The 27,802-nt window shown below is 34.2% G+C and overlaps 5 protein-coding genes and 1 non-coding gene across 6 annotated transcripts; 1 reads left to right on the top strand and 5 right to left on the bottom strand.

Moving 5' to 3' along the window:
- Positions 1-1,346: 1,346 nt before the first annotated feature.
- On the bottom strand, positions 1,347-4,924 carry LOC132041628 (small ribosomal subunit protein uS7). The gene is made up of 5 exons (XM_059432324.1): positions 4,784-4,924; positions 4,534-4,678; positions 2,468-2,739; positions 1,817-2,020; positions 1,347-1,619 (listed from the first exon to the last, which is right to left on the bottom strand). Exons 2-5 carry the CDS (start codon positions 4,651-4,653, stop codon positions 1,565-1,567), a joined length of 651 nt encoding a protein of 216 aa, XP_059288307.1. The 5' UTR covers positions 4,654-4,678; positions 4,784-4,924; the 3' UTR covers positions 1,347-1,564.
- A 3,482-nt stretch (positions 4,925-8,406) lies between these two features.
- LOC132041644 (small ribosomal subunit protein eS28) lies at positions 8,407-10,806 on the bottom strand. The gene is made up of 2 exons (XM_059432348.1): positions 10,661-10,806; positions 8,407-8,804 (listed from the first exon to the last, which is right to left on the bottom strand). The coding sequence occupies exon 2, from the start codon at positions 8,801-8,803 to the stop codon at positions 8,606-8,608; it is 198 nt and encodes a 65-aa protein (XP_059288331.1). The 5' UTR covers position 8,804; positions 10,661-10,806; the 3' UTR covers positions 8,407-8,605.
- Positions 9,484-9,611, bottom strand: LOC132041678 (small nucleolar RNA snoR136). The gene has a single exon (XR_009411186.1). It is a non-coding gene; the product is annotated as a small nucleolar RNA snoR136 (small nucleolar RNA).
- A 1,723-nt stretch (positions 10,807-12,529) lies between the features above and the next one.
- On the bottom strand, positions 12,530-14,590 carry LOC132041642 (small ribosomal subunit protein eS28). Its single transcript, XM_059432346.1, has 2 exons — positions 14,428-14,590; positions 12,530-13,040 (listed from the first exon to the last, which is right to left on the bottom strand). Exon 2 carries the CDS (start codon positions 13,037-13,039, stop codon positions 12,842-12,844), a length of 198 nt encoding a protein of 65 aa, XP_059288329.1. The 5' UTR covers position 13,040; positions 14,428-14,590; the 3' UTR covers positions 12,530-12,841.
- Positions 14,591-16,298: 1,708 nt separating this feature from the next.
- Positions 16,299-20,258, bottom strand: LOC132041643 (IQ domain-containing protein IQM6-like). Its single transcript, XM_059432347.1, has 8 exons — positions 19,732-20,258; positions 19,528-19,642; positions 19,152-19,217; positions 18,954-19,042; positions 18,757-18,844; positions 17,979-18,218; positions 17,782-17,883; positions 16,299-17,227 (listed from the first exon to the last, which is right to left on the bottom strand). The coding sequence occupies exons 1-8, from the start codon at positions 20,205-20,207 to the stop codon at positions 16,517-16,519; spliced, it is 1,887 nt and encodes a 628-aa protein (XP_059288330.1). The 5' UTR covers positions 20,208-20,258; the 3' UTR covers positions 16,299-16,516.
- A 4,000-nt stretch (positions 20,259-24,258) lies between these two features.
- LOC132041657 (probable ribosome biogenesis protein RLP24) lies at positions 24,259-27,707 on the top strand. The gene is made up of 5 exons (XM_059432364.1): positions 24,259-24,377; positions 25,032-25,144; positions 26,827-26,940; positions 27,065-27,201; positions 27,296-27,707. Exons 2-5 carry the CDS (start codon positions 25,064-25,066, stop codon positions 27,462-27,464), a joined length of 501 nt encoding a protein of 166 aa, XP_059288347.1. The 5' UTR covers positions 24,259-24,377; positions 25,032-25,063; the 3' UTR covers positions 27,465-27,707.
- The last annotated feature ends 95 nt before the right edge of the window (positions 27,708-27,802 follow it).

Here is a 27,802-nt window from a genome sequence, read left to right as displayed (position 1 = left end):
AGGTGAACATTATTTAAGATCAATCAAACAATGAGAGGAAAACTGCAAAGGATATGGAAATACTGCCACTTGGAGGAAAAAGAGAGCTTCTTAAATAATCCAAATAACAAGGGGTTAAAATTCATTTAGAGAAAATTCCTTAATTAATTAATGCAAATATAACGACCTAGCCATTGTATCATATCGTGCACGCTGCTCTTGCTACATGACCAAAAATAGAAAATGATCTATTTGTAATAAATTCAAATATTCCAATTTCCATCTAACATTTTTTTGTCAAAAAACACCAAATTTGTACTTTTGGTTGGAAATAGAAAACTACGGGAACTTCAAATTGAGTGATAAAGACAGGAAGACAACTAATATGAAGAGTGGAAATTGATAATGAGATGCCAATTATATCAGAGTTTAAGTTCTATATATTATCTATGTAAATTTCTTATATGATTAGATCATTTATAAGAAAATTACAAGTAAATTCTTGTAATAAAATATTAATTGATAATTTGAAAAAAAAAAAAAAAATTAACCTCCTATAGGCTATACAGGTTAAAATACATTGATGTACTCCGTAATTAAGAAGATTAATGTCTTTTCAAGTATTATCATTCTATAGTTTTTTCTATATAATTAAACCTTATTGTAGTTGCTTTAGGATTAGGTTTGCTAAAGCTGCTATCTTTGACTGTTTTCTTGAAGTTGACCTCAACTTTCTGCTTCACTCATTCGTTTGCTTGTTTAATGAACGAGTGGATGTCCATTAGACAATGCTAACATCATGCTAATTTAGTCGACACAGCTAATTATCTTTTTGTGAAATTGAAGATCTTACGTTTGATTTTTGTTCTGTAATTCACTATGCAAGTGAAACAAGGTTTCTAGCGGAATTAACAGGCTTAGTATATAATAAATGAACTTATGAAGAAAAAGGCAAGTGTGTAATTCTTCCTTCGTGGAGACAAAGTCATCCCTCCAACACCGAACCCTCAGTTCAAAGATCTTACCCAACATGTTCATAACAAAATATGCAGTGAAAAATACGGTCATGCTGCAACTTATACAAATATGCATGGGAAAAGGCAGTTCCTTATATTTTGGCAGAATCAAAAGCCATATATGGAAACATCATTTATAGCAAGGATTAAATCTTAATTGTAGTTAAGACATTTACATATCAATTAATAAGTAACAAGCTATATCAAAAAAAGAAGTATACGCTGATTAGACCCCATTAAAAATAATGCACAAGTTGCTCAACATTTCTCCACAGTTGAGTGTAGAACTATTACTATTTTAGCATCTAAAGCAAAACCAAACATATCAACTAAAAGACTAAGAACCCACGGTAAAGGAACTTCAAAATTTAACATCTATAACAAAATTCCAAGCATATAAAGTTGTAACAAGGTGAAAAATCCAAGAAATTAAATCCATAAGGAACAGCAAATACTGATAATCAGATCCTTTAATTTCCATTCCATCCTACAGTACTACATGAAAACAGAAATGAGAAAACAGCATAACCCAAAACTCTCTTGTAAAAGGTGCTCCAATAACAAATCTCTTAACGATTGGCCTTGGCAACCCTTTCAATCTCATCCTTCTTCTTAATGGCATAGCTGCAAAAACAAAAATCATCCAGTAGTAAGCAATAAAGTTGCAAATATCGATAGAATAGATTTGGAAAAGAAAAGCACCAATCAAGTAAACTTTATCATATATATATATATATATATATATATATATATATATATATATATATATATATGCATGTGATTTTCTAAGATCAGCTAACACTGCATCTCCAGCATTTTACCTATTTGAAGAACCTTTGGCAGCATTGATTAGTTCATCTGCAAGGCACTCAGCTATGGTCTTGATGTTCCTGAAAGCACTCTCACGTGCACCAGTTGTCAGCAAATAAATTGCCTGGTTAACACGGCGAAGTGGAGAAATATCAACGGCCTGACGTCTGACAACACCAGCTGAACCAATACGAGTAGCATCTTCTCTTGGCCCACTACATGATTAAATGGAGAAGACAAAGCTATCAGTGAACAGATATAGTAGGGATTTAGACAATATTTGGTTAAAGTTGGAAAAGAAAAGAATTTGAAATTGAAGTATTCAAAAGATGAAGTCTTAAGCTTCACCTGGAAAAAAGGATTTTTCACCAGCATTTTGGATACTGAAGATTAGTATTTGCAAAAATACACCAAATTTTGCAAATAGTGCACAAAGATTTTATTCCAAAACAAGCCCATATAGTTAACCCATTTGAAACAAGTAAAAGAATGGATTATTTGGCAAGAAAAGAACCAAGAAATTATAATCAGAGTAGCCTAATCCACCACCATGCTGCCTTGCCCAAAAAACTACTTTGATGGGTAGTGAACAACTTAATCAAGACAGACAACAGTAACCATTCTTAAAGAAAATGAATTAAGCGTTCATAATCTATGCGCACCTGTTGATAACAGCATCAACAATGACTTGAATTGGGTTTTGGTCAGTCAGCAAATGAATGATCTCCATCGCATGCTTAATGATGCGAACAGCCATTAGCTTCTTTCCATTGTTCCTTCCATGCATCATAAGAGAGTTTGTGAGCCTCTCAACAATTGGGCACTGGGCCTTCCTGAAACGCTTGGCCTGGTACCTACCAGCCGTGTGAGGCATGTAAACTGGATGCTTGTTAGCAGTTGCTGTGATGTAATCCTCAACAGACATGTCATTGACCTTCACCAGAAAGTAGATCATCGTTATTGACAGATCTTTCAAATTGTACTCAAGATCAGTTTTCAGTCTTGCTTATAGAGCTTTAAAATAATACTCACGTAAAAAGGCAAGAAGCAGAAGGAATAAGTTTAAGTCTTGCTAATAGAGCTTAAAAATAATACTAAAGTAAAAAGGCAGAAGCAGAAGGAATAATTTTTAGTCTTGCTTATAGAGCTTAAAATAATACTCAAGTAAAAAGGCCAAGGAATAAGTTTCAGTCTTGCTTATAGAGCTTAAAATAATACTTGAGTAAGAAGGCAGAAACATAAGAAGCATTCCCCCTGGATGTTATTGAGAATAAAATTGCCCACTTTTACTGGGTAACAACACCAATTACCAGAAAAAGATCCATAGGTGATACCACTTTGCTAAGGTCAATGTTAAGCCATGTTAGAAAGTGTACTTTAAGTGCAATGTTCACTCGAGTCTTTTAGCTTTGTAACAGATTTATATGGGGGGCAGCCCGCTGCACAAAGCATCTTTACTAGGGTTCAGGAGGGGGCTCCTCAAGGGGTGTGATGTAAATCTAGATTGTTACAGATTTTTATATACCAGTAAAAAAAGTAGAGAACTTCTAGTGCTAAAAGGAGTAACATAGTCTGTGAAGATTCATATAGCCAGCCCAACTGCTTGGGCACCTGCCACATTACTGTCCTACAACTGCCCTTTTTATCCTAGCCCTTAAGGGTTGAAAAAACAGTTCAATATTTTTGTTCATGGGAAGTCCATAATAATTTCCAAGCAACATCAACTAGATTAGTTCATTCTTCAAGCTACGAGTTGCAGATTCTTCGTATACCATTTATAGACATGTCACTTATAGACATGTCACTTTGGAAAAAAAACCCTTTTTAGCAACATCAGTATCTTAATGCTGGTTTTTTAACCCTAGCCCTTTGATTTGAAAAAATCACTTTTCAGATTTTTCAAAATCAATACTATACTAAGCTTCATCAACTGGATTAGTTTATTCTTCCGATTTCAAATTTTAGATACTCAGATGTTACAAGTTGCAATCCTATCCATACAAAAAAAAACACAAAATGAAGCAAATTAGTTTTTATTCTATTAAAACAAAGAGCTATTAGCAGCTATAAACATGTAACTGCGAAACAAAAAAAGGACGTTTTCCTTTTGGAGTTCAAGGAAAGTCTATACAACTTCCTAATCTACATCAACTAGATTAGTATATCCTTCGAATTTCAAAATTTAGATATTCAGGTTCTACAAGTTGCAATTTTCTTCATACAAAAAAAAAACACAAAATGAGCAAATTAGTTTTATTATAGTAAATAGACATATAAATCTAAAAGGATTAGTTTACAAACTATTCATCCATGGAACAAATATACGAATTACCAAACTACATCAACTAGATTAGTACATTCTTCGAATTTCAAAATTTAGATATTCAGATGCTACAACTTACACTCTTCTTCGTATTAAAAAAAAACAGAAAACAATGAAATTTAACAAGATTTAGCAGTTATAACAACCTATACATATAATATTGGTAAATATACAGCCTATACTTGTGCAGTGTTTTAAAACTAGATAGTAAAAACACGCAAAACAAAGCATTTTAACAGCTATAACTGCGGAAAAATAAACAAACTACCAAGCTAAATCAACTAGATTAGTATCTCCTTCAAATTTCTCAATTTAGATAGTTAAAAAACACAAAACAAATTAATTTAGCAGTTATAACAACAACAATAAACATATAACAGTTAAAAAAAGAAAAGTTAAGTATACCTGAACATCATCATAAGACCAGCGATTGAAAAGCATAACATCACTATGAATCTTATTCTCATCCTTTCCATCTACTGCTACTGCTGTTGGCGCTACTGCTGCTACTACACCTGCGTCCATTTCTTCTTCTTCTTCTTTGATTCACCTGTTTAAAATAAACCTAAAAACTTATAAACACAAATGCAATTTTGTATGAATTTGAGATTTCATTTGTGTGTATAGAGATATAGAGAGAGAGAGAGCGGCTTACCGAGAAGAGTTCTCTCTGCTGTGTGAGTGCTGCTGTGAATGAGAGAAGTGATAGAAACCCTAGAGATTTTATAATGTAGGGTTAAGTGTGTTAGGGCCTCGGCCCATTAAATATTGGGTTGAAACTTATGTCAGGCCCAAATCCAATATTCAACTCAAGAAATTGCACGGTTTTCCTTCTATTTTTTGCGCGGATTGCCTTCTTTATTTGGGGTGGTCTTTAATTTTTTTTTCGTTCAAATTGGTGGTCTTTTAAGTTTTTCCGTACGCCTAATACCCCAAAATTATGAGTTCGAAACTCAACTTAGTTTAAAAAAAAAAATTGCAAGGCAAAATTTTGCTTCAATTTTGCAAAATTCTGCATTCGAATTCAAATTCTATCTTGCGATTTTTTTTAAAATTTTTGACTGAGAGGGTTTTCGAACCCGAAACCATAAAGATCACCAATTTGAGGGGCAAAAATTAAAGACCACCCCCAGCGAAGGACAATCCTGCAAATTCTTTCAAATCGGGTTGTCTTTAACTTTTGTCCTTCGATTGCACTGATCTTTAATTTTTTTCCTTTAATAATTGGATATAAATTCCTTAAGAGCAAGGTATAACTTATGAGATATTATGACGCAAAAATATAAAGTTATATTTCGAAAAGAATTTACTTATTAGAGAGACAAAAATAAAAAAATCAGCACGAATTAGGGGAAACGGTGCAAATGATCCCTTGTAGAAGGGGTGTTAAAGGGTCATTTGGACCTTTGACCCTATGTTGTGCTGGTCTTTAATTTTGGTCCTCAAAGGCACATAATTTTTTCGCGAGGCATAAATTTATATTTTTGTATTATAATATTAACTCACCGCACGGCATAAGTTTTATGATTGAAGGACTAAATTTAAAGACTGGCCCATTGAAGGGAAACCGTGCAATTTCTTCTTTGTAACTGGATAGGAGTTAAATTATTCATGCATAAGTAATATCATGTTTAGTAGTATTCTTTTCCTATGTATAAAATTCAACACACCTAATACGGTGTTTGATTTGTAATTAAAACTCACATAATTAATACATGTATAAGTTACGAAAGAATCTATATATTAGTTTATGCAGGATAGAAGATGAAATAACTAATAAATGAATAACTAAATCATGCATAATTAATCTCTACATAAAATAATATATAAATTCTCTCATAACTAAATCCATTAATTATTAATACCTGTATAACTCTAACCAATTACCAAACGATCACTTACTGTTGAGGCCTGCGTTGGGCCATAACAATGACGAGCACAGCGTAATTGAGATTTATTCAAGATTTCGGATAATTTTAATTAGATAAATAAACAATTACGAATGATCACACAAGAATAGGTTGGATGAATCCAAAAAATATAATTAAGCTAACATGAACGAACTAACAAGGAAACTATAAAGATTTTAAATATTCTAATCTCATTTTGTATTGTCGTTTTACTTTAAAATTTTGACAAGCAAGTTGAAAATTTTTAGCCCCATTTGTCGAAAGTTAATGTTATGTTTAGACATTATCTCAAAGCAATGTTTGTTTATCAAACTGAAATGTTTGTTTATCAAACTGACTCTTCGACTTCAAAATTGAAATATGAAATTTGGATACTATTGTCGAAAAAGCAATTTTGCAAACTTCAATTGTATTTACATGTACAAGCACAATTAAACATTAAATACTATTTTTTGCAACTATCAGCTAATTATCTCCAAACAACAATAACAACATTCCCAGTGTAATTCCACAAGTGGGTTTGGAGAGGTTAGAGGATACGTAGACCTTACCCTTAACATAGGAGATAGGGAGGCTATCTCCGAAAGACAATCCGCTCAAGAGAAAGCAAGACAAAAGGTTAGATAAGGATTGAAAAAAAGTAAATAAGCCCTGACAAAATATTATAGATAAACACTACGAAGCAAAGTAATAGTAAATGCAGCAAACTTATACGATAATCAAAGTACCAAAGATAGTAGATAGTAACATGAAATCGAAGTATAAGAAACTACAAAGGTAACACTACGCCTACTAATATGGAAGAACACACGAGACACGCTCTACTACCTACTAACCTTTCATCCTATTCCGTGTCCTCTATAACCTCCTATCTAAGGTCATGTCCTCGGTAAGCTGTAATTGCACCATGTCATGCCTGCTCACTTCTCCCCAATACTTCTTCAGCCTACCTCTCCCTCTTGAAACCATCCATTGCCAATCTCTCACACTTCCACACTGGGGTCTCCATGCCTCTCCTCTGGACATGCCCGAACCATCTCAACCTCGCTTCCCGCATCTTATCCACCACAGAGGCTACTCCCACAATATCCCGGATAACTTTATTTCAAATTCTATCCTTCATAGTTTGCCCACATCATAGTTTGCCCACACATCTATCTCAACATCCTCATTTCCGCCACATTCATCTTCTGTACGGGAGATTTCTTGACTGGCCAACACTCCGACCCATATGACAGAGTAGGTCTAACTACCGCTCTGTAGAACTTGCCTTTAAGTTTTGGCAGCACCTTTTTATCGCACAAAACTCCAGAGGCGAGCCTCCATTTCATCTACCCCGTCCCAATATGATGAGTGACATCATCATCAATCTCCCCATTTCCTTGAATAATGGACCCAAGGTACTAAAAACTCCCTCGCTTTTGGATGGCATGTGTCTCAAGCATCACTTCCACGCCCTCATCATGCGCTACATCACTGAACTTGCATTCCAAGTATTCCGTCTTGGTTCTGCTCAACTTGAACCATTTGAACTCCAAATTCTATCTCCAAACCTCTAGCTTAGCATTAATTCCATCGCGAGTCTCTTCAATCAAAACTATGTCGTCCGCAAATAACATGTGATTTTGTTTCTATTATTATATGTTTTTTACCATGTGTATATATGCAATCGTTATATTGACAACATATGCGCACCTCAACTAGTGTCAGTCATGTTTAAATTCCATTCCCTATTCGCGAATGAATTGCTGTTTGTAATGGGCGTTGCTTTCGGAAATATTGAACTCTTCATTGAATTTATATGGCTTCCAAGTCGTAATGCCCCTGCTATACTCTTTTATTACTGAAGAATGCAAAAGTAAAATGACATATAATCATACTATTCTCATAGTAATATCATATTTAACACTTTTTCTACTAGCAGTTTCTAAATTATTGCCAAGGGACAAAAACTTTAAGTGCTGTATGTAAATAAATAACAAAAAGGAAAAAGTACATCAAATTTCTTATCTATTAGATTTTACAGAATAAAAATAAATCCAACATATAGAATATGCAAGTATATATGTATCCCTAGTCACAAATGTTATGCCTTTGATTCATCAAAATATCTTTTTTGGGTACAATCCTTCCGTATCAGAGTACCCCCACAGTTCGTATTTCAAGAAGGCTCTATTTATTCAAAACCAGCCTGTTCGAATAGAGAATTCAGATACATGAAAGAAGAAACCAATTGACTCTGAAAAGAACCAATATAACCAAAATCACAGACTAGGAAGGAGAACAGATTCAAAATGATAGATGGATGTCCATCACACACGAACAAATAAGAACCATTAAGTATTGCCGTCAGCCGTCGACACAGAGCTAGTAAAATAATATCATAAAACTATTCCAAATGGGAGTGCACCAAAATTACACGACTATCATGGTTAAAACCATGACCAAAATTGATATGTCCAAACTTACGAGTCTAAGCAAACAAAACCGAAGAAAAAAAGGGACTAAATTCCAGCCAGTATTGAAGTATCCAAGGGAAGTTCAATGTGGCATTCATTACTATGCGCTCAGCGCAATCTCCTGGCCTCCCTCTCAGACTCCAACAGTGTAAGAACATCACCCTCTCTGACTGGTCCCTTGACATTTCTCATGATAAACCTGTTCTGGTCGTCAAGAAACTTGACTCTCACTTGAGTCACCTGTCCTCTGGATCCGGTACGACCCATGACTTTCACCACAACGGCATGCTTGGTTGCGGATTCCATTCTGCAAATGCAGAATATATTTGTTAGAAACCATAATGGATGACAACTTCGAGAGGGGTCAAATGAAACCAAAAGAAACTAGCATTCTATTACCTTTGAAACCAATAATACTAAAGAACATTCAATATTCCCCCAAAAAAAAAATTCCAACATTTTAACCTATTAAAGCATTTGTACAGATCCATGATCTAAATTTGTGTGTTCATAATGTCACTGCACCTATTGCACTTCCGCAACAACAGGTGTGGGACATAGTTTAAACTTTAAACATATACATTACAAAAGTTTAAAACAAATGCCAACATATTTTATCCTATAACAGACATAACATAAGTGAATGACAGAGAAATAAGCATTGGAAGTAACTAGACAGGATAGTAGCTTAGCAGCTTCGATTATTGCAGGTTCACATATCCTTTTTTTTAAAAAACAGGTATAACATTTTGCAGGGTCACATATCTTTCCTGACCAAAAGCAGTGATATGACCGGAATAGGGCTGAGACAGTATCAACTCTACAAGCTTATGTTTCTTAGTTCTGCATGCTCCTTCCTAATGTACCTCCTCGTGATCAGTTTGTTGTGAACAATTTGTGTATGCAAGAATGGAATTTTTTCCGTAGGATAATTATTTCTTTCTCCCCCTTTTCTTTTTTTGACAAGGAACTAATTTAATGGATAATAATGTAGTTCCCCAACGTCCAAATACACCACGAAAGGAGCAAAGGATAGCGAGAGGAACAATCTTTCTAGCTTCACTTGTAAAGTGACACACCACAAAGTGTGACCCAAAAGAATTTAGCAAAGCATTAACGTAATCTTTTCTAATAACATAGTGAGAAAATCATACAATGTAATACATGTCGGTATAAGCTTCACAATACTACGCTGATCTACATAGCTCAGAAATGGTCTAATTTCGTTTACGCAGTGTTAATAACTCAATATTATATTGGTAGTTAGTTAGACCCTTATTTGTTACTCCTAGTAGTTAATTACAGAGTAAGGTTAGATTGGAGACACATCCTCACTACTTCGTTTTTTTTCTTATGCTCTATATACATTCTGGGGTAGCATGTAAATGTAAGACTGTTGAATGAAAAGTCTTATTTCTCTCCCTCTCTCTCTCTCTCTCTATATATATATATATATATATATAAAATCCCTCATCTCAATTTGTGTGGCCCCTTGCGGATTTTCAGATTCAAACAAGTATTTCTTTGACCGCACTTTTTTCATATATCTATTAAATATTTTGAATTATCAATTATTGTGACTTATAGTACTTTAAACCTAGTTTCCAAATATGTAACTTTTATTTAATAAACTTAGAGATTCCATACCCGAATTCACGGTATGGAATGAACCTGTATTGACTCTCGACATCCAAATTGTGGAGCTCAACTTTCCTTACATAAAAGTGGTATATAACGTAAAGATTTCACCTTTAATCATACAGAGACATTCTTTCTTCTTCTTCTTCTTTTTTTTTTTTTTTTTTTTTTTTTTTTTTAACAAGGCAGAGAAATTCTTATTTTCAATCAAACGTTTAAGACACTAATGACCACAAAATTTAAGGAACTAACCCTAAACAATGAGATAATGCAAATAAAACAGAACAATAAATTTAACACACAAACTTTGTACAAAAAAAAAAAAAAAGGCACGTGTTTTTCATTACCTATTTATCAACAGGCAACATTCAATTAAAAAAAACAATAACAAATCAGGACTTAAGGAATTCTTAATACATCCATTATTAAATCAATCAACACAAATCTAAGCTAAGCTAAATGATAGAATTAGAGCAAAAGAAGAACAATTAATTTAACACAACATTGAAATACGTGACGGCTTACCTTTCGGTGAGAAGAGAGGTTGCTTGTTGTATAGAAAATGGAGATTGTTAAAACCCTAGAAATGTTTATAGTAGGGTTCCGTGGCTATAATGAGATAGAGCTCTCGGCCCAGTAAAGATTGGGCTCTTTTAGTAGATATGACTGTATCTTTAGGCCCAAATCCAACATTCAAATTTATTGGGGCAATTTGCACGATTGACCTTATTCGGTGGTGGTCTTTAATTTTTGGCTTTCGCTAAAAACCCCTTGGCTCCGGGTTCAAATTCCCGCTCAATCAAATTTTATTTTAAAAAAATCGCAAAGTAAAATTTGGATTTGCAAGGCAGAATTTTACCTGATAAGGTAGAGTTTTGCCTTCAGCCAGCATAAGGGAAAACTCTACCTTAAGGTAGATGTTTACATCAAGACAATTTTTTTTTTTAACTCAGTTGAAATTTTGCAGAACTCTGTCTTTAAGGCCTAACTTTTGCCCGAATAGGCCTAATTTTGCTACAAAACTCTGTCTTGTGAGTTATTTTTTTTACTAAGCGGGAATTTGAACCCCAAACCTCATGGTATTAGGTGAAGGCCAAAAATTAAAGACCAACAATTTGAGGGACAAAAATTAAAGACCAGTACCTTTGAAGGACAATCCGCACAAAAAAAATGAATTTATTGTTATAGTAGAACGTCAAATTTCTAAACAAATAGTCAACTTAATTTACTATTTATTTCTCTAGTAGGTATGCATAATTATATACTGATTATACACTGTCATACATATATTATACATGTATTTTATATTCACCGAATATTTTAATTTAAGCAGTTGAGGCGCTTATTTAGATTATTTCTTCTAAATCCTGATAAGATTTTTTGAGAGTTCCTTTCAAAGTCTGTTGAATAACCTTTTTCAATTATGTCATTTTACCAAACGTATTAAATAATGATCTAATGAATCCCTTTTCTCGCTATCAATAACTTTTTGAAGATCCCATTTTTCTTTTTCAGAAGCTCAGTATTTAATATTCGAAATTGAGTAATTTAACTAGAAAAATAACCAACAGCAGCAGCACATCCAGTGTAATCCCACAAAGAGAGGGTTTGGGGAGGGTTAAGTGTACACAGACGTTACCCTTACCTTGAAAGGTAGAGAAGTTGTTTCTGAAAGATCCTCGCCTCAATTACAGAAATAATCAAATGTGAAGATAATAAAAAATGAATTGGTTAGATGAACCTAGAGATGTATGGTTTAAATTGATAGTGAACTTAAAACTAACAAGTTTCAATATAGAAGAATATATTTATCGTGTTCATGGTTCATTGTTCCTCTAAAAAAGTCACAAAATATTGGATTAAGAAAATGTCACAAAACATTTTGAATGATATACTTTAGCTCAATTTGACTTCATCTGTTCACTGTTATATGTTCAATTTCCATATTCTAGAGTGCAATTAAAGTTGGTAAAGCGCAATTTGCTTTTGGAAATATTGAAGTTTGGTTCAACAATTATTTTTCTGTATAACCATTCAATATCCAATACTCACAAGCTCATCAATCTTTAGGAAGCTCTCTTTACTGAAACCAAACAGTTTGAAAACCGTGGCGTCTGGACTACCTTCCGCTCACCTCGACTAATTCCGGAATACCTATCACCTCCCACCAACAATAGATACCACATAACTCTATCCACAAAAGCTACGACAAATGAAAAGAAATCACTTAAAGTTTGAACCTAAGACCTCCTAATTCACAACCCACTTCCACATCCTTAGATGCAAAAACAAACAGTTTGAATAATTGCTCGAGGCATTATGGACTACTAACACTCACTCTTGTCAAGAACAAAAGAAGCAGCAACAGAAAACTAACACAGGACAGAACCAATATAACCAAAATCACAGATTAGGAACAATGGAGAAAAGATTCAAGATGATAGATGGATGGTCATCCAACACACTAAAACTAATCAGAACCATTAGCTACTGCCAATTATGCAAAGCTACCAACTATTAATCATAAACAATTCCAATACTTCGAAGTGCACCAAAATTACATGAATCATGGTTAACACCTCAAAATCGACATGTCCAAACTTACTCGTCTAAGCAAATAAAACTGAAGACTATTAAATAGGGAATAAATCCCAGCCAGTATCAAAGTATTCGAGGCATTTTGATGTGGCATTCATAATTATGCACTCAGCGCAATCTCCTGGCCTCTCTCTCAGATTCCAACAGTGTGAGAACATCACCCTCTCTGACCGGTCCCTTGACATTTCTCATAATAAACCTGTTCTGGTCGTCAAGAAACTTAACTCTCACCTGAGTCACCTGCCCTCGGGATCCGGTACGACCCATGACTTTCACCACAACAGCGTGCTTGGTTGCAGATTCCATTCTGCAAATGCAGGATATATTTGTAAGAAACCAAATGAAAGAAGAGCAGGCCAAAGCCAAACAAACCACACCAGCACCTAGCATTATATTAACTTAAGAAACCAATAATACTCTAAAGAACATTCAATATTCAAAAGAAACATACTCCAACATGTTCACCTATTAAATCATTTGATCAGATCCATGATCTAAATTAGTGCGTTTATAACATCTCTGCATCTGTTACACCTCGGTGACAACAGATGTAGGGCTTGGTTAACATATACTATACAAATTACAAAATTTCAACTATCCGTCACACTGTTTAATGCTATAGCAAAGAGACATAGCATATGTCAATGACATAGAAAAATATGCATTGGAGGTAACTAAGACACCAACAAACAGTAACTTAGCAGCTTCCACTATTGCAGGTTCACGTATCTTTTCCAACCCTTCACAATAGTATGCTGATCTTTATAGCTCAGAAATGGAGTATCTTTCATTTTAGCGTCACTATGTATTGTTAGTTCAGTTAGACCCTTATTTGTTAGATAATTACATAGTAAGGTTAGCTATGTAATCATATCCCCCCCCCACCAAAACCCCTACCCCCCAACCCCAAATTTCTTCTCTGTGAAAATCTAACATTGTTGAGCTCACTGGAGCTCGACTTTGTTTACATACAAAGAGGTATGTAAACAGTAAGGGACCCATACCGTTCGAGGCTATGTTGACGGGTGCGTATCGGATCCTCCAAAAGTAGTGCATTTTTGGAGGATCCGATACGGGTGGTCAACCTTTTTGGAGAGTCCAGGCAACATAGCAATGAATTACTCCCTCCGTCCCAAAATAAATGTTGTTTTAGCAAAAGAAAAATTGTCCCAAAATAATTGTTGATTTAGGAATTCAAGACAATAATTAGTAATTGCTTCCAACTATACCCTTATATATAAACATTATTTCTTCTTAATAGTGCTCAATTCTCAAAAAACATCTAAATAAATAGGGGCAAATAAAAGGTAACTTGTATTTATTGTTTTCCTTAATAAGCATGAAAAGAGCTAAAACGACAATTATTTTGGACGGAGGGAGTAATTCAACTAAAACAAAACAATGGCTTTGATACACATGTTACCTTCTTCTCAAATTGATCCAAAAAAGTTAACTTTTGCAGAAAAAACACCTTTTCTCAAATACCCATTTCATCAACAGGCAACATTCAATTAGAAAAAAAAAAAAAGGAATAACAAATCAAGATTTCTCACAAACAAGTGATATTATAAACATCCATTATTAAATCAATCAACACAAATTTAAGTTGAGCTAAAATATTGAATCGTATTAATTAAATTAGAGCAAAAGAACGACAATAATTTAAAACAAAAATCAAAACAAAATTTACTTACCTTGAAAGAGCGAGTATAAAGCTATGACGGCTAAAGAAAAGCTCTCACAACGCTTAATGTACTTTGCAGCAAAAACCCTAAAGAGTATGTATATATATTGAAGCTTCTTGAAATTACTTTTGTATCCCTAGTCATAGTCAATGCTGGAGATTAATTAATTAAGTGGTCATTTGGTTTGCCGACTAAATTATACTGAGATTATAATCTTCGCACTAATTTATAATCTCAAGTTTGATGGGATAAAGTGGATATATAGAATTAAGTCTGGGATATTGTGTTTGGTTGACGGATAAATTTATAAGTCAACCAAACACAGCATAAATTTGATCTAAACTTAATATTGGATATTCCATCTTATCCTGCAAACCAAACGGCCGCTAAGGATATAGCTACAGGCGTTAGAATATAATGCAAATAAATAAAAATGCTAAAAAAATATATCAGTTATAAATTATATCAAATTGGATAATTATGCTTAAATACAATCAAATTTCTCTATAATAACATTATTTGTTAAGATAACTTTTATTATTATATTGAAGAGACAAAATAATTAACGTAGAAATTAGTTCTAAAGAATACTTGACTTTTATAATGAAATGTTTTTATAAAGGATCGTTGTTATAAAGATGTCTGATGGTATTTGTTTGTGTGTATCATTGTGGTAGGATAGATATGATCTCTTCCCCCTTAAATAGATGTCTTGAGTTCGAGCCCTGCAACGTGAATCTAAATTAGTCGGGGCAAGATGCATGTACAGAACATTGGGTGAATGTTTTTTGGAAAAAAATATGAAAGGAGTGTATAAATCCTCTATTTACTATTTTCGAATATAAAGCTGCATTGTATAATTTTGGTTCCTATCAAAGTGAACTAAATGTAAATACCTAATGAAGAGTGAATGATAGCTTTTTAAATTTGTTGTCACACTAATGTTTGTTTTGTTTCATTTCAATCTATAGTTGGCTATACTTCGAATAGGGTACCCTTTTTTTTTTTCGTAATCCTATTGTCGGGACTAACTTGCACGCACCTCGATTATTTACTATTTTCCGTGCATAGATGCCTGCTAAATTTGTCCATCAAGACTTAGCTCGCATTTGACCATAGATTTTGGGAGCATATTTTGAAGATTTGTTTTCAAATTTTGTTTGGTCATAAAATTTTGATAGATTTTGAAAACAAATATTCAAATCCCAAATTCTGACTTAAACCTATTTTTGGACCAAGATCTATGTTTTGGCCTTTTCAAACCTTTTAAAAACTACCCCAAACTTTTGTATTTTCTAAAAGAATCCATCTGTTTATGACCCAACTAATTCTATCTACCATGTTCCTCCATTAAAGCCGTATCTATCATGTTTCTACAATTACAACCGTTGTGGGAAGATTATATTAAAGAATAACAAGCTACTATTATTGATTTTTTTCTTGCAGGGATGGATCTTTGTATTGTAATTTGAATTGTAGTAGCTATTAAGTGTGTTATGAGCAATTGTTCTTAAACTATCATGTTGTGGCATAATTTTTAATTAGCAAGTATGTATGTTTTGTATGGTTATGTAATCTTGACAGTTTTTAGAACTTATGGGTATAAGTAATGTTTCATGTTTTCCAAAACAAAAAGTGAAATATGTTTTGAAAAATTGTGGCCAACCACATTTTCAAAACTTGAAAAACTTCACCCAAACCAAAATTTTCAAATTCTTTTTTGGAATCTATGGCCAAACGCTAGCTTAGAAAGGCGGGGAGTAATTGAGAACTGAAACATTTGAAGTCTCTAAAATTTCCCAACCAAAAAAGAAGTAGAGTAAGGACAATCAGATTAACACAAGTGAATAAGAGAAATGTAAGTCTGAGCTGAAAAAAAAGATCTTTGACAGACTTTATTTGATCTTTTATTCTAAATAATCTTCAAAAGAATGTGTTAAAAAATAATTACATCTTTCTGTACAAACCTATACAGGTTAAAAAATTCAAGAGGGAAAAAAGAGAGAAACAACCAAAACTGGCTAGCAGAAAATTCCCTATTTTACAACAAAAAAGTATTGTGAGAATAGTTGTTCTCTTCTCTTAAACTACTAATTAATCAACCAAAAATTGCATCTCTTTTTACTGATGGAATATCTGATTCAGAGAATACAACTAGTTCAAAATCAGGCCTTTTGCCTTGATCATGTGCTTCTCTAGAAAATATGGTAGGCGTGTAAGTACGACCGGCAGATTTCGAGGGAGTTGGAAATGCAGTTCTTGGAGATAACTGTACTTGCTCCATAACGCGAAATTGGAGCTCGGATGGATAGTCCCTCATGCATCCGATACGAGGTCCAGCTCCCGTAGTCCATCTACATGCAGACAATTGATGAGCCAAATGATATGACTTAATGCCTATATGTGAATGTATTCTCTTGATTATTTTTTCTTCAGGGACAGGTTCCTTGTTCTCCTCTTCGTTTTCGTGATCGAATAAATTCTTCTTTGAAACTGAAAACTCTGTGTCCGATAAGTACTCATCTGGTGTTTCGTATCCGTCTGCCGGTGTAACCACAGGCTGCACCTGTTGGGTGGTCTCCTTAAACAACTCGACAATGCCCTCCTTTTCTGGTATTTCAACAGCAATTTTGGGTCGTACTCTTCCGCCACAAACATTGTTAGCAGAATCAATCTTCTTCGTGTCCGATCTTTTGAGGTTGCTCTCTGCGCTGGATTCACTGAAATCCGGGGCTGATAAGTTATTACGTATGTTTGTACTGCATTCCTTCTTGGTAAGGGGCGCTTCCTCCTCATAATTAGTGAATTTCTGCAACATCAGGAGTGAAGTTTAACAACATATCCATAACTCTTGTCACGGAGAGCAAGGCAGTAACAAAGTCGGATTCGAAATTTTAAGGAGTGAGCGAGGAGTATCACTGATCCACTAGTCCTTTGTGACAGTGAACACGAATTTAGCCAGATATATAACTTTTTGGAAAAAAATCAACAAACATAGTCAAACCTCTCTATAACAACGTTGCTTGTTCGGACATTTTTTAAATGTTGTTATAGAGAATATATAATATAACATAACATAAAAGATTGGTTCTACATAAAACATGGCTAGTATAGTGAAATGTTGTTCCAGAGGATGACTGTTATAGAGAGGTCATGACTGCATATTTAGCTCATGACCACCCAACACTTGCATCCACTCTGCGCCATCAAACTTGGATAAGATTTAAAATTGCCTAAAAAGTTCTAATAATGTCAATTCAAAAGATATCAATTTCGTTTGAAATAATAGTTTTCACGTTAAAAGGTCTATCTGTTAGCATATGCTTAAGTGATCCTTTTAAGAGTGGAGATGAGTTACTATACCTGGACAACAGTGACATCAACGTTCTGTTGCCTAAGAAATAACATGAATGCTTCGAAATTCTCTTCTGTAGGGAGGTAATGTCCACTCTGAGGCCAAACCGCCTATTTCATGCAAAAATTTAGATACATCAAACAAGAAGTCGTAGAAAAAAGAAAACGATACAAATTGTTGGCAAAATCGTGGCAGTTTTCTTTACCTTTATAATACCATCTTCTGCTACTAATCTCCCAGCAGACAATGCTGCACCACCTGCCAAGAAACTTGAATGTTGAAATGTGCCTTTTTGCTTCATTCCCACATACAAAATCTTGGACACGCTTAGCACGAAGATCCACTTTGCCTCCGGTGGGCCTCCCCTCGTATCAAGAAGCCTTCTGCTCTGCTTATATAAGAATTTTCCATCTACAATGACAATTTCATATGCCTCCCTCTCTATCTGTATTATTCATAGCTCATGAGTCATTTTGTCCTACTTCATGCAGCCTAGAGTGGTGCAATCTATCTAGAGGTGAAAGTATTTATTCTAAAACTTACCCATAAAGGCTACAAATTGAGTTTCTTACATCAAAATGTACCGTTACTTCTATAAACAAGTTAAAATTGGAGCTATGACATTGCTTCAGAAAACTCCTGCACTTGATACATAATGAATGCAAGCATGCAAAGTACACAGGGGCGGAACTAGAGGCCCGGATACGGTTTCGGTTGAATCAATAGCTTTTGCTCTGACAGTGTCTTTGTGTCAAGAATTTCACTAAATATGCATAAATATTAAGTTTAAACCCCATTTATTGACACTTGAAGTCCTCGTTTTAGAATCCAGAACCTATAAAGTTGAAATCCTGGCTCACCTCTTTAATTACATATGGTCAACCTAAATCTGAGGACTATGGTAACTAAAACCTAGGGAGTCACCTTTGTCATGTGATAACTTTAGAGAAATTTGATGTTCTAAAAGAGAAGATAAAACTCACCGGACCAAGATACTTGATGCATTGTTGTTGAAGTTTTGGTCTAGGGCACCTCTCAAGATTTATTTCTTTACCTTCACCTATGTCCAACCTGTAACGCGACATTCAAGAGGAAAATGTCTCACTATATAGTTTGCTAAATCAATTCTGATGTTTTTTTCCGTTTGCTTGAATTTCTTCCTGATCAAAGAAAAGCTAACCAATAGAAGAAGGGTTGTTTACTGTCAGCTTGGAGCCACTTTGTGTAATAAAATCGAAGATTGTGACCATATCGATGTCGAGGATCAATCTGTTCACCACAGTTCATAAACAACATAAATAAACATCTCACCAAAAAAAATAAAAAAAAAAAAATGAAATTTGGCATTGTTGACCTTGCTTTTGAGAAGGGAACTTACAGCTTCAAGCCAATGCTGCAAAGCAAGCTTACGTGCTTTTCCATCTTTCGATAGACCTTTCCCGACCTACCAACACAAGTAAAATCCTAAAATCAGAACTTAACTAACCAAAAAAAGAACGGAAAAAAGAAGAAGAAAAGAATCTGACAGGGAGTTAGCATATACTCCTGGTCCAATTTATGGAAAAGTTTGGCTAGAACAGAGTTTAAGAACGAACGAAAGACTTTTGAAACTTGTGGTCCAAATATAAGCTATAAATATTTGTGTGGCCATAAATCATCTCATTAAGGGTAAAATGAAAAATTTAAAGTTAAGTTGTTATTAAATATAAAAAGGTGGCATTCTTTTTGGTATCACATAAATCGTTAATCCATGCCTTAGCAGCTCTAGTTAACGCTCGTGACCAGCGCGAAACGGCAGTTTGAGGTTTCTCAGTGTCAAAGAATGATACAGAACTGTGTTTGAGTTCAACAGAGTCCAATAGCTTCCACCTGTAAATTACACCGAAAGTTACATAGTTAAAACTCGAAGCAACATTGCATAACTATGAACTATAACTAGAAACTATAAAGTACTATACCATCTCTGCTCAACTAGAACAGCACAATCAGCTAGCTGTCTTCGCGTACGAAAACTTTTATACGTCTTCTGCAACTTTACAGCAGCCTGATCTCTACGTTTTCCACACCTTGCTGGTAGTGTTCTAGTATCTTTATCAGAGATGTTATGCAATTTCGGAGAAACTTCTGCCCTGTTCCACGGGTTGTCTGATCTAGTGTTCTTCTTATCCTCCTTATCGGAAACAAGAGTCCTCAATGCAATCTTGGCCTCAAATTCCCTCCGTTTATAGGTAAGAGTTCCCTCAAGGATCATATTCCCGGAGCCAAAAGACTTCAAGAGTTTCGACCTTTTAGTAATTTGGTCATTGAAATTCCTGGCCTGTAATGCATTCCTCATGTCGTCGCTTCCTAAACTTAATGTTCTCACCAAATATGATTCAACCCGACTATCCAAATCCTCAAAATTGGCAAATGGACAGGAGAATGTTATCCCCATCTTCCCTGTGAAAAATTTACTACGATGTTATGTGCCAAGTATAAAACCACAATAATTATACAAAATCAAGACAAAAGTATATGATATTAATTCCATCAATAGTTTTCAAAGTTTATGATGCTTTTATGTTGAACAAAACTAACAAGAGAAGCTATTCTCTGTAGTTATATATCAGGACAACCAAAATAGCATTACCAGGAGCCAGATGCTTAAGTTCATTCATATTTATACCCAAAAGGAAAAAACACTACTAAGAAATACAAACAACGACAACGTCTCAGTCCTAAACAAATTGGTCTCAGCTATATTTATAAATCCTCACTGACGATATTTCTCTGTTTAAACATCTCAGGCCAACATCATACAAAACAAAAATAAAAATAAAAAAGTACTCAACATTTTCTATTGGCATAAAAATCTCTGAAAAGGCTAAGAGACATGTAGAAATATAGGACCTAAATTAAACATATGTGACTAAGACATGGTCCCAACAAATTGATATCGCCTTCAAAGATCTTCTTCTTCCATTGTACCCAAACATTTTCAAAGTTACATGAATTCCGAGAGATAGTAGCCTCATAGGTCTTTCGAGAGTACTTCATTCCATATGATTTTAGGTTTAACTCATCCCTTTTTTAACACCTTCATTCACCATGGTTTCACTCCTACTAACTAGTATCTGGAGGTCAACGATAGAACATGACTAAACCATCTGAAGCGACCTTCTCTCATTTTATCCTTGTTATATGCTACCTATAAATGGAAGGAGAAAATATAGAAAAATCTAAATCAGTGGTATTACAATTTGCATGTGATGCTTGGTCCATAGGTTTGATGATCCCCTTGATGAATATACCAGCTTACACCAATCCAAGAATATAACATATTATGTCAACCTTCATATTTTAGTTGGAAAAAAACAACAACAACAACAACAACATATCCAGTGTAATCCCACAAGTGAGTTCTGGGAGGGTAGAGTGTACGTAGACCTTACCTCTACCTTGGGAGGTAGGGACCTAGGTAGAGAGGTTGTTTCCGGTAGATCCTCGGGAAAAATAAAAACAGAACATTATAATATGAAATTACATTAACACACATAAGCAAGATGGTTCTATTCAGCATTTGGTGGTGGTTCTATGCATTCTTAGAAACAACGTGAAAGAATGTTAAAATATACGTAGTTATCTTTTTTACATGTTAAAATATACGTAGTTATCTTTTTTACACGCATCATAATTGAAAAAAATAAGGAAAGACATGAAAAGGGCACAACTATTTACCTTAAACAATACTACAAGAATATCAATTTTGTGAAATTTGAATATTAAAGGTTGAATCTTTCGAAGACAGTGGGAAAAAGGAGAACAAAGAAAAAGAAATGAGAGGAAACCAGAAAGAGAAAGAAAATGTTGGGTTGATGCATAGAGACCAATTTGAGATATACCGCAAAATGTGGGCTTTTAAGGGAAAAGGAAAGAACTTTGGGTTCCTTCGATTCAGAGTTCTAACCAAAGCCAAGTAAATTTCAGTCACTTTCATGTTTACGTCAAGCAAATGAATGCATAATATATATCCGCAAAAAACTTTACCGCATCCAATATTCACGTCACATTGTTGATAACACGACACGTCACTACTAAAAATAAGTGAATTATATTGGCGATGAAAAAAATTCAAGGGTTGTATGTATCCGCTGGAAATATGGGATTTAGATCCAATGGATTAATGTTCGTTGGAAAAGCTTATGACCAGCCAATTTCTGATGGACCTCCCTTGGAATTTCTCATTGGAAATTCGAGCTTTTTTAGTAGTGGTATTTTCACATGCTCTTTTACCACCCAAATGTGGTAATTGATGTTTACTTTCATTTCATTTATAGGAGTAATAACTTAACTATAATAAAATACATTGATTTGGTATAAGTTTTTATCAACATATATTTTTCATAGACATATATATCACTTAACTGAAGTTACATAATATGTGTTCTCACTTTAATTTGTAATTTAAATTGATTGTTTTCATGTAAACATCGAGCACTTATAAGTTTTATCTGCATGCATCGCTATTTGTTTCTTTACGTGTACACTCTATCCTACAAACTCACCAATTTCTACTTAGCTAGCACCCAAAAATATGAGCACTCGTGGTAATTTATGTTAGTTGTTCCTCTATTTATACCGTTACGTACTACAAATGTCAATATAAATATCAAAAGACATCATCTTACCGAGAAAAGTTACATTAGCTGACAAAGTGAGATCGGTTAAGTATTGGTCTCAGTTAAAAATGTGATTTCATGTGTTTATGAAGTGTGTCTAGGTAATCTCTGAGCTATTTGGTTCTACATTGTCGGAGTACAATGTATGCTCATTTTGGTTTGTTTTCAGTAATTTTTCAAGCAAGACATTTTATAAAATAAAGAGGGAAATACCAATGACCTAGCATGGCAAAAATACTATCTGTTGGCATATGGTGCTTAATTATCTGCCTATTTTTCAAGAATGAGGCCTTATAGAATTAGGTAATTAAACTTAAATCATTATGTCTTTCGCTTCTTTTGTCAGCTAATTTAACGAGCAATTGCCTTTACACTTGATGTCGTCCTAATAGCTTGTCCAGTGCCACCAATCTAATAATGTTTTCTCCTAGCCAACTGTACTTGATATAATATCATTCAAGACAAGAAGAGAGCAAGAAGGTAACTTGTAAACTCCTAATCTCCTACCATTATCTCATTTGAAGTAGGCCATGGATATGAGATACGAACGACTAAGAACTCGTGCTTAAAATAAAAGGTACATACTAAATTAGAGTGAATCTATTATGAAAAGAGAGGAATCCTTTGCATTTTTATCTCTCTTAAATCAATCATCAAATTCTTCATCACAATAAGGTTTCAACTAGAAAGTCGTCTCGGAAAATGCATCTCAACTGTTTACGTGAGGATAATTTTGAACTAGCAATCTTTAAATCACGCGTCTTATGAGTCAACCAAACATCAAATTATGGTGACATACGATGTGACTTTGGAGAACCAAATACAATTTAATTGTGCTTTTCATAGACAATTATCGAAATTTTAAATTTTAAATTGTTATCATCACATATAATTTTGGTATAGTTAGCAAATCTGTAATATTATTGTATTATAACATTATTCTTCTAATTAACCAAAAAGGATAAATTGAAAATAGCAAATCTGTAATATTATTGTATTATAACATTATTCTTCTAATTAACCAAAAAGGATAAATTGAAAATACAATTGATACACTGATTATATACATACACATTATTATTATACATGAATTATAATTGTTCCACGATTTTTAATTTTCAGTGGTTAGGTGAGCGCCGATGTAAGGTTAATTCTATGATAGTAGTTTTTAGCAGTGTAACGTACTTCTATGTATATTTAAAGAAAATAAAGTAGGATTTTGTAACAAATTTTTGCACGGATTGTCCTTCATACGGACTGGTCTTTAATTTTTGGCCCTCATATATGTGGTCTTTTATTTTTTTTTCCCCTACTGCTTATTTAATGAAGATATCAGAGATGTTCGCTCGGCATAAGTTAACATTTTTATCTTTGGAAACTGAACTTTTACCTCGCTTGACACAAGTTCTGTGGGAATTAAGTTATGCGGTGTATGTAGTGTATTATTTTTCAGATTATGTCGTGTGTTGAAAGATTTGTCTTTTTCCAACATAACTTGTGCGAATGCGATAATACAATATTTCAAAGCTAAACGCTAATTATGCAGCGCGAACTCTAAACTTATACCTTTTTTCAGATTACGTTAAATTTAGCCTTGTCCGACATAACTCCCGAGATATTATGATACATATATCGTAGCTAAACACTAACTATGCCGTGCCAAAAATGTTGAAGGACAAAAATTGAAGAACCACAAATTTAAGGGCCAAAAATTAAAGACAACTCCAAAACGGAGACATTTGTGCAAATGACCGAATTTGTAATGGTGCCTAACTGCAAACAGAAAAAGAAAAATCATTAGGGACTAAAACATCTATTGTTAAGAAATATAGGACTAGTAATGTAACTTTTTTCATAATAATTATGAACCCTCAACCCTATGTTAATACATACCTCCATTCTTGCAGTAGGTGTTCTGGCAGCTGTTCCTTCGCCACCATACCTCTGTAATTACTCTTTTGTGTTAATTTTATTACTATGTTTTTTTATTTTTTATTTTTTATTTTTTTATGATATTGTAAAAGTTGTTGTTTTTTCCCTTTTTGGCCAGTAGTTTCTTAATAGTTGAGCTGGTACATTTATTGGGTCGGACAATTCTGCTATAAAGATGTTATCTTTTGTGTATAATAACTCTAGTTGTTGCTTATGAAATCACTTTAGGTGTTTTCTGTATGAAGGAAAATGTTTATCAAGAAAATAACTGAATTTCTTACTTATTTTCTTGCGTTCGGTCGTTAGCAAAAAAAATATTAGTATCCTATGGGGGTGGGTGAAGGGGGTTCGAACTTGGGTGTGTGGGTGGTGGGGTCCTTGCTAGTGAGTTTTATTTTCATAGCTAGTTAAGTTGATTTTTATTTAATACTGCATTGTTATGGTACAGAGTGAATCAGGGCAATATAACAGGACGACACAATGAGATTGGAAAAATGTTGTTTTTCCCTGTAGTTCCCCAGTAGTTGAGCTGGAATTTGTATTAGGTCGATGTTTCTGCTATAGCCTATAAAGATGTTATGCTGTATAACTTTAGTTGTTGCTTGTGAAATCACTTTGTCCTTGTTAGTGAGTTGATTTTTACTTAGTACTGCTTTGTTATGGTACAGAGAGAATCAGGGAAGTATAACAGGACGATACAATGAGATTGGAGAAATGTTATTTTTGTTCCTCAACTGTATACCCAGGCCATGGTATGCAATATGTTCGTAATGATGCAAAGGTAAGATATTTGATATTTTGAGATTATGGCTTCAAACTTCAATATTTGTTGAAATATTAGCAGTTTCACATATATAGATTTATCTATATACCCTTTGGAAAATGCTAGGTTCAGAACCTAGTAATTACATGCTACATCGACCACTGTTGCTATGGGATGACTAGATAAGTTTTGAGTATTCCCAAGAATTCTTACCTAGGGTATAAGTTTTGAGTATTCCCAAGAATTCTTACCTAGGGTGTGTTCGTTATGAAGGAAAATGTTTTACTTGGCAAATGTTTTTCAGGTAAATTAGTGGGTTTCTTACTTATTTTCAATGTGGTATTACTATGCTCGAGGTCATGGTTAGAATAGCTTGAAAAACTGAAAATTATATCTTATTTGTGCTAAATTAACTAGGGGAAATCCTGAAGCGCGGCAGTCTCGACCTTTTTATTCATGAAGACACTACTTAAAAAATCTGGCAAAGATTATATCCAATCACTTAATGTAGTATTGAATATCATTAAACCATTATAGAGTATACGCTCATGAAGCCAAACTGAAACTCATTCGTATAAGTCTCCAGTAAGAACAGTTCACTTCATCTAGCCTAACACCAGCAGGTTTTATTCCACGACTCTATAGACCAGACATAAGTACCATAGACATTTATAGACTTATTTGATGAAGTAATAATTTATCGAATAAACAATTAAACTATATGAAGGAAAAGAGGCAAAATTAGGCATGTCTTGTAAGAAGCTTAACATTCAGATACTGTGATCATCAACAATCTAACATAATCTGTAAACATTACAATTTGTGGAACTAAATGATTTTCACTGCCTGTGCACATAACCGGGAACTTAATCAAGAAAACATATTTGACTCTATTAGATTTTCTTGAGTTTTGATGATCCTAGTGGATTTGTTCTTTAAGCTGTGAGGGATTCTGATTTCTCTTCCTTTTCGTTTTCTCTTATAATTACCGTTTGGTGGAGAACAATAATTTGCTTTCTGGGCAGGAAGAGGCTTGTTTTCTGAAGTCCTTTTAATTCTGAGACCCAGGGTTGATCTCTTAGGTGGTCACTCAACTAATAGTTATTATCTCCGAAAGTCACCTTTTTTCTTGATTCCACTCTCAGCTCAACAAAGAAAGTGACCTTTTGAGGTAATAACTATTAGTTGAGTGACCATGTGAGAAATCAACTCTGACATTCCATCACGTGACAAAACACTGACTATTATTTCAGAAAATAACCTCTCTAGGTTTAACGATGAGTCTTTTATTTGTTTATGCCAACTTTAGATCAAATTAGGATAGATTTAGTTCGACAGTAACTATCACGTGGGCTGCATCTTACAGGATAATTTAGTTCGACAGTAACTATCACGTGGGCTGCATCTTACATGTCTGTCCGTTTATGCAGATTTTTCTTCTTCTTGAGCTTTAGCATCCCTGCAATTTTGTGTTATTTTTTTTTTCCTCATTGCTTTTCTCTGCCTTTACTTTTCTTTCCAGTTACATGTGGTTCTCACGGAAAAAAAAAAAAAAAAAAAAAAAAAAAGGAAAAGGGAAGGGGTGTGTGTGTGTGGGGGGGGGGGGGGTGCGTCTGAATGTTTGCCAGAAAATGAATTGTTCTGAATTCTCGGCTGTTCATCAAGTAAAGGAAAATCTTCTCTGTTTTCTCTCTGTGCAGATCTTTCGGTTTTGTAGATCTAAGTGTCACAAGAACTTTAAGATGAAGAGGAATCCACGTAAAGTCAAATGGACTAAAGCTTATAGACGGCTGCATGGAAAGGACATGACTCAGGTAAACAGGGTCACCTTTTTTCGATACAAGCAATATGTTTTTTTATTGGATTAAATTTCATTTACTGATCTTTGTTTTCTTGGATACTGAAAATTCCTTTCCTGCTACTAATTCCTATTTGAAGGACTCAACATTTGAATTCGAGAGAAAGCGTAATAGGCCAGAGAGATATGACAGGAATGTAACCGAGAACACTTTGAAGGCCATCAAGAAAATTGATAAAATCAGAGTCGATAGGGAGAGCAGACATATTACAAAGAGGTTCCTTAGACTTTGCTTCATTAATTTCCATCACTCTTTATTTGTTTATCATGTGCCTTTTGTTGTTATTAACAATAGTTGGCAAATCGGACAGGTGGAAAGGAAAGGAAGCCAAGGAGCAGAGAGAAGATAAAAAGGTTCTCGTTGAGTATATTCACATGGTCAAAGCTCCTGCTGCGCTTAACAAAGAGCCATCCCTTACACTGCCGCCCAAGGTCAAGATTTTGCAAAAGCAGCCGGAGGAAAATCTCATGGAGGAATGAACATTTTGTGTCCTACATTCTATATTCCCAAAGAAAAACACAAAAAATCAGTTCATGCTATTTTTACGGTATGTATAGCTGTTTGATTACATTAATATGCAAAGCTTTCCCTAACTTTCAGAATTCGTAATGGTTTGGGAGAGAAGTTCAGTGATATGCCGAATCTATTTGTTACCATCTCGTTTGAAATCAGACAACTATAAATGACTTGTTATCTTTAACGATGTTCGTAGTTTGTCTTGACCATGGAATTAATGTCTTGGAGCTTTGCGTTACCCTTCTCCTCTGTCATCAGAGTCTCTTTCATGTCCTTGTTTTGGCCAAGAACTATATTGTTT

This window comes from Lycium ferocissimum, unplaced genomic scaffold, assembly GCF_029784015.1.
Source record: "Lycium ferocissimum isolate CSIRO_LF1 unplaced genomic scaffold, AGI_CSIRO_Lferr_CH_V1 ctg11, whole genome shotgun sequence".
Lineage (NCBI taxonomy): Eukaryota > Viridiplantae > Streptophyta > Magnoliopsida > Solanales > Solanaceae > Lycium > Lycium ferocissimum.
The sequence above is the reverse complement of the archived record's forward strand: the minus strand, read 5'-3'. Positions and strand labels throughout refer to the sequence as shown.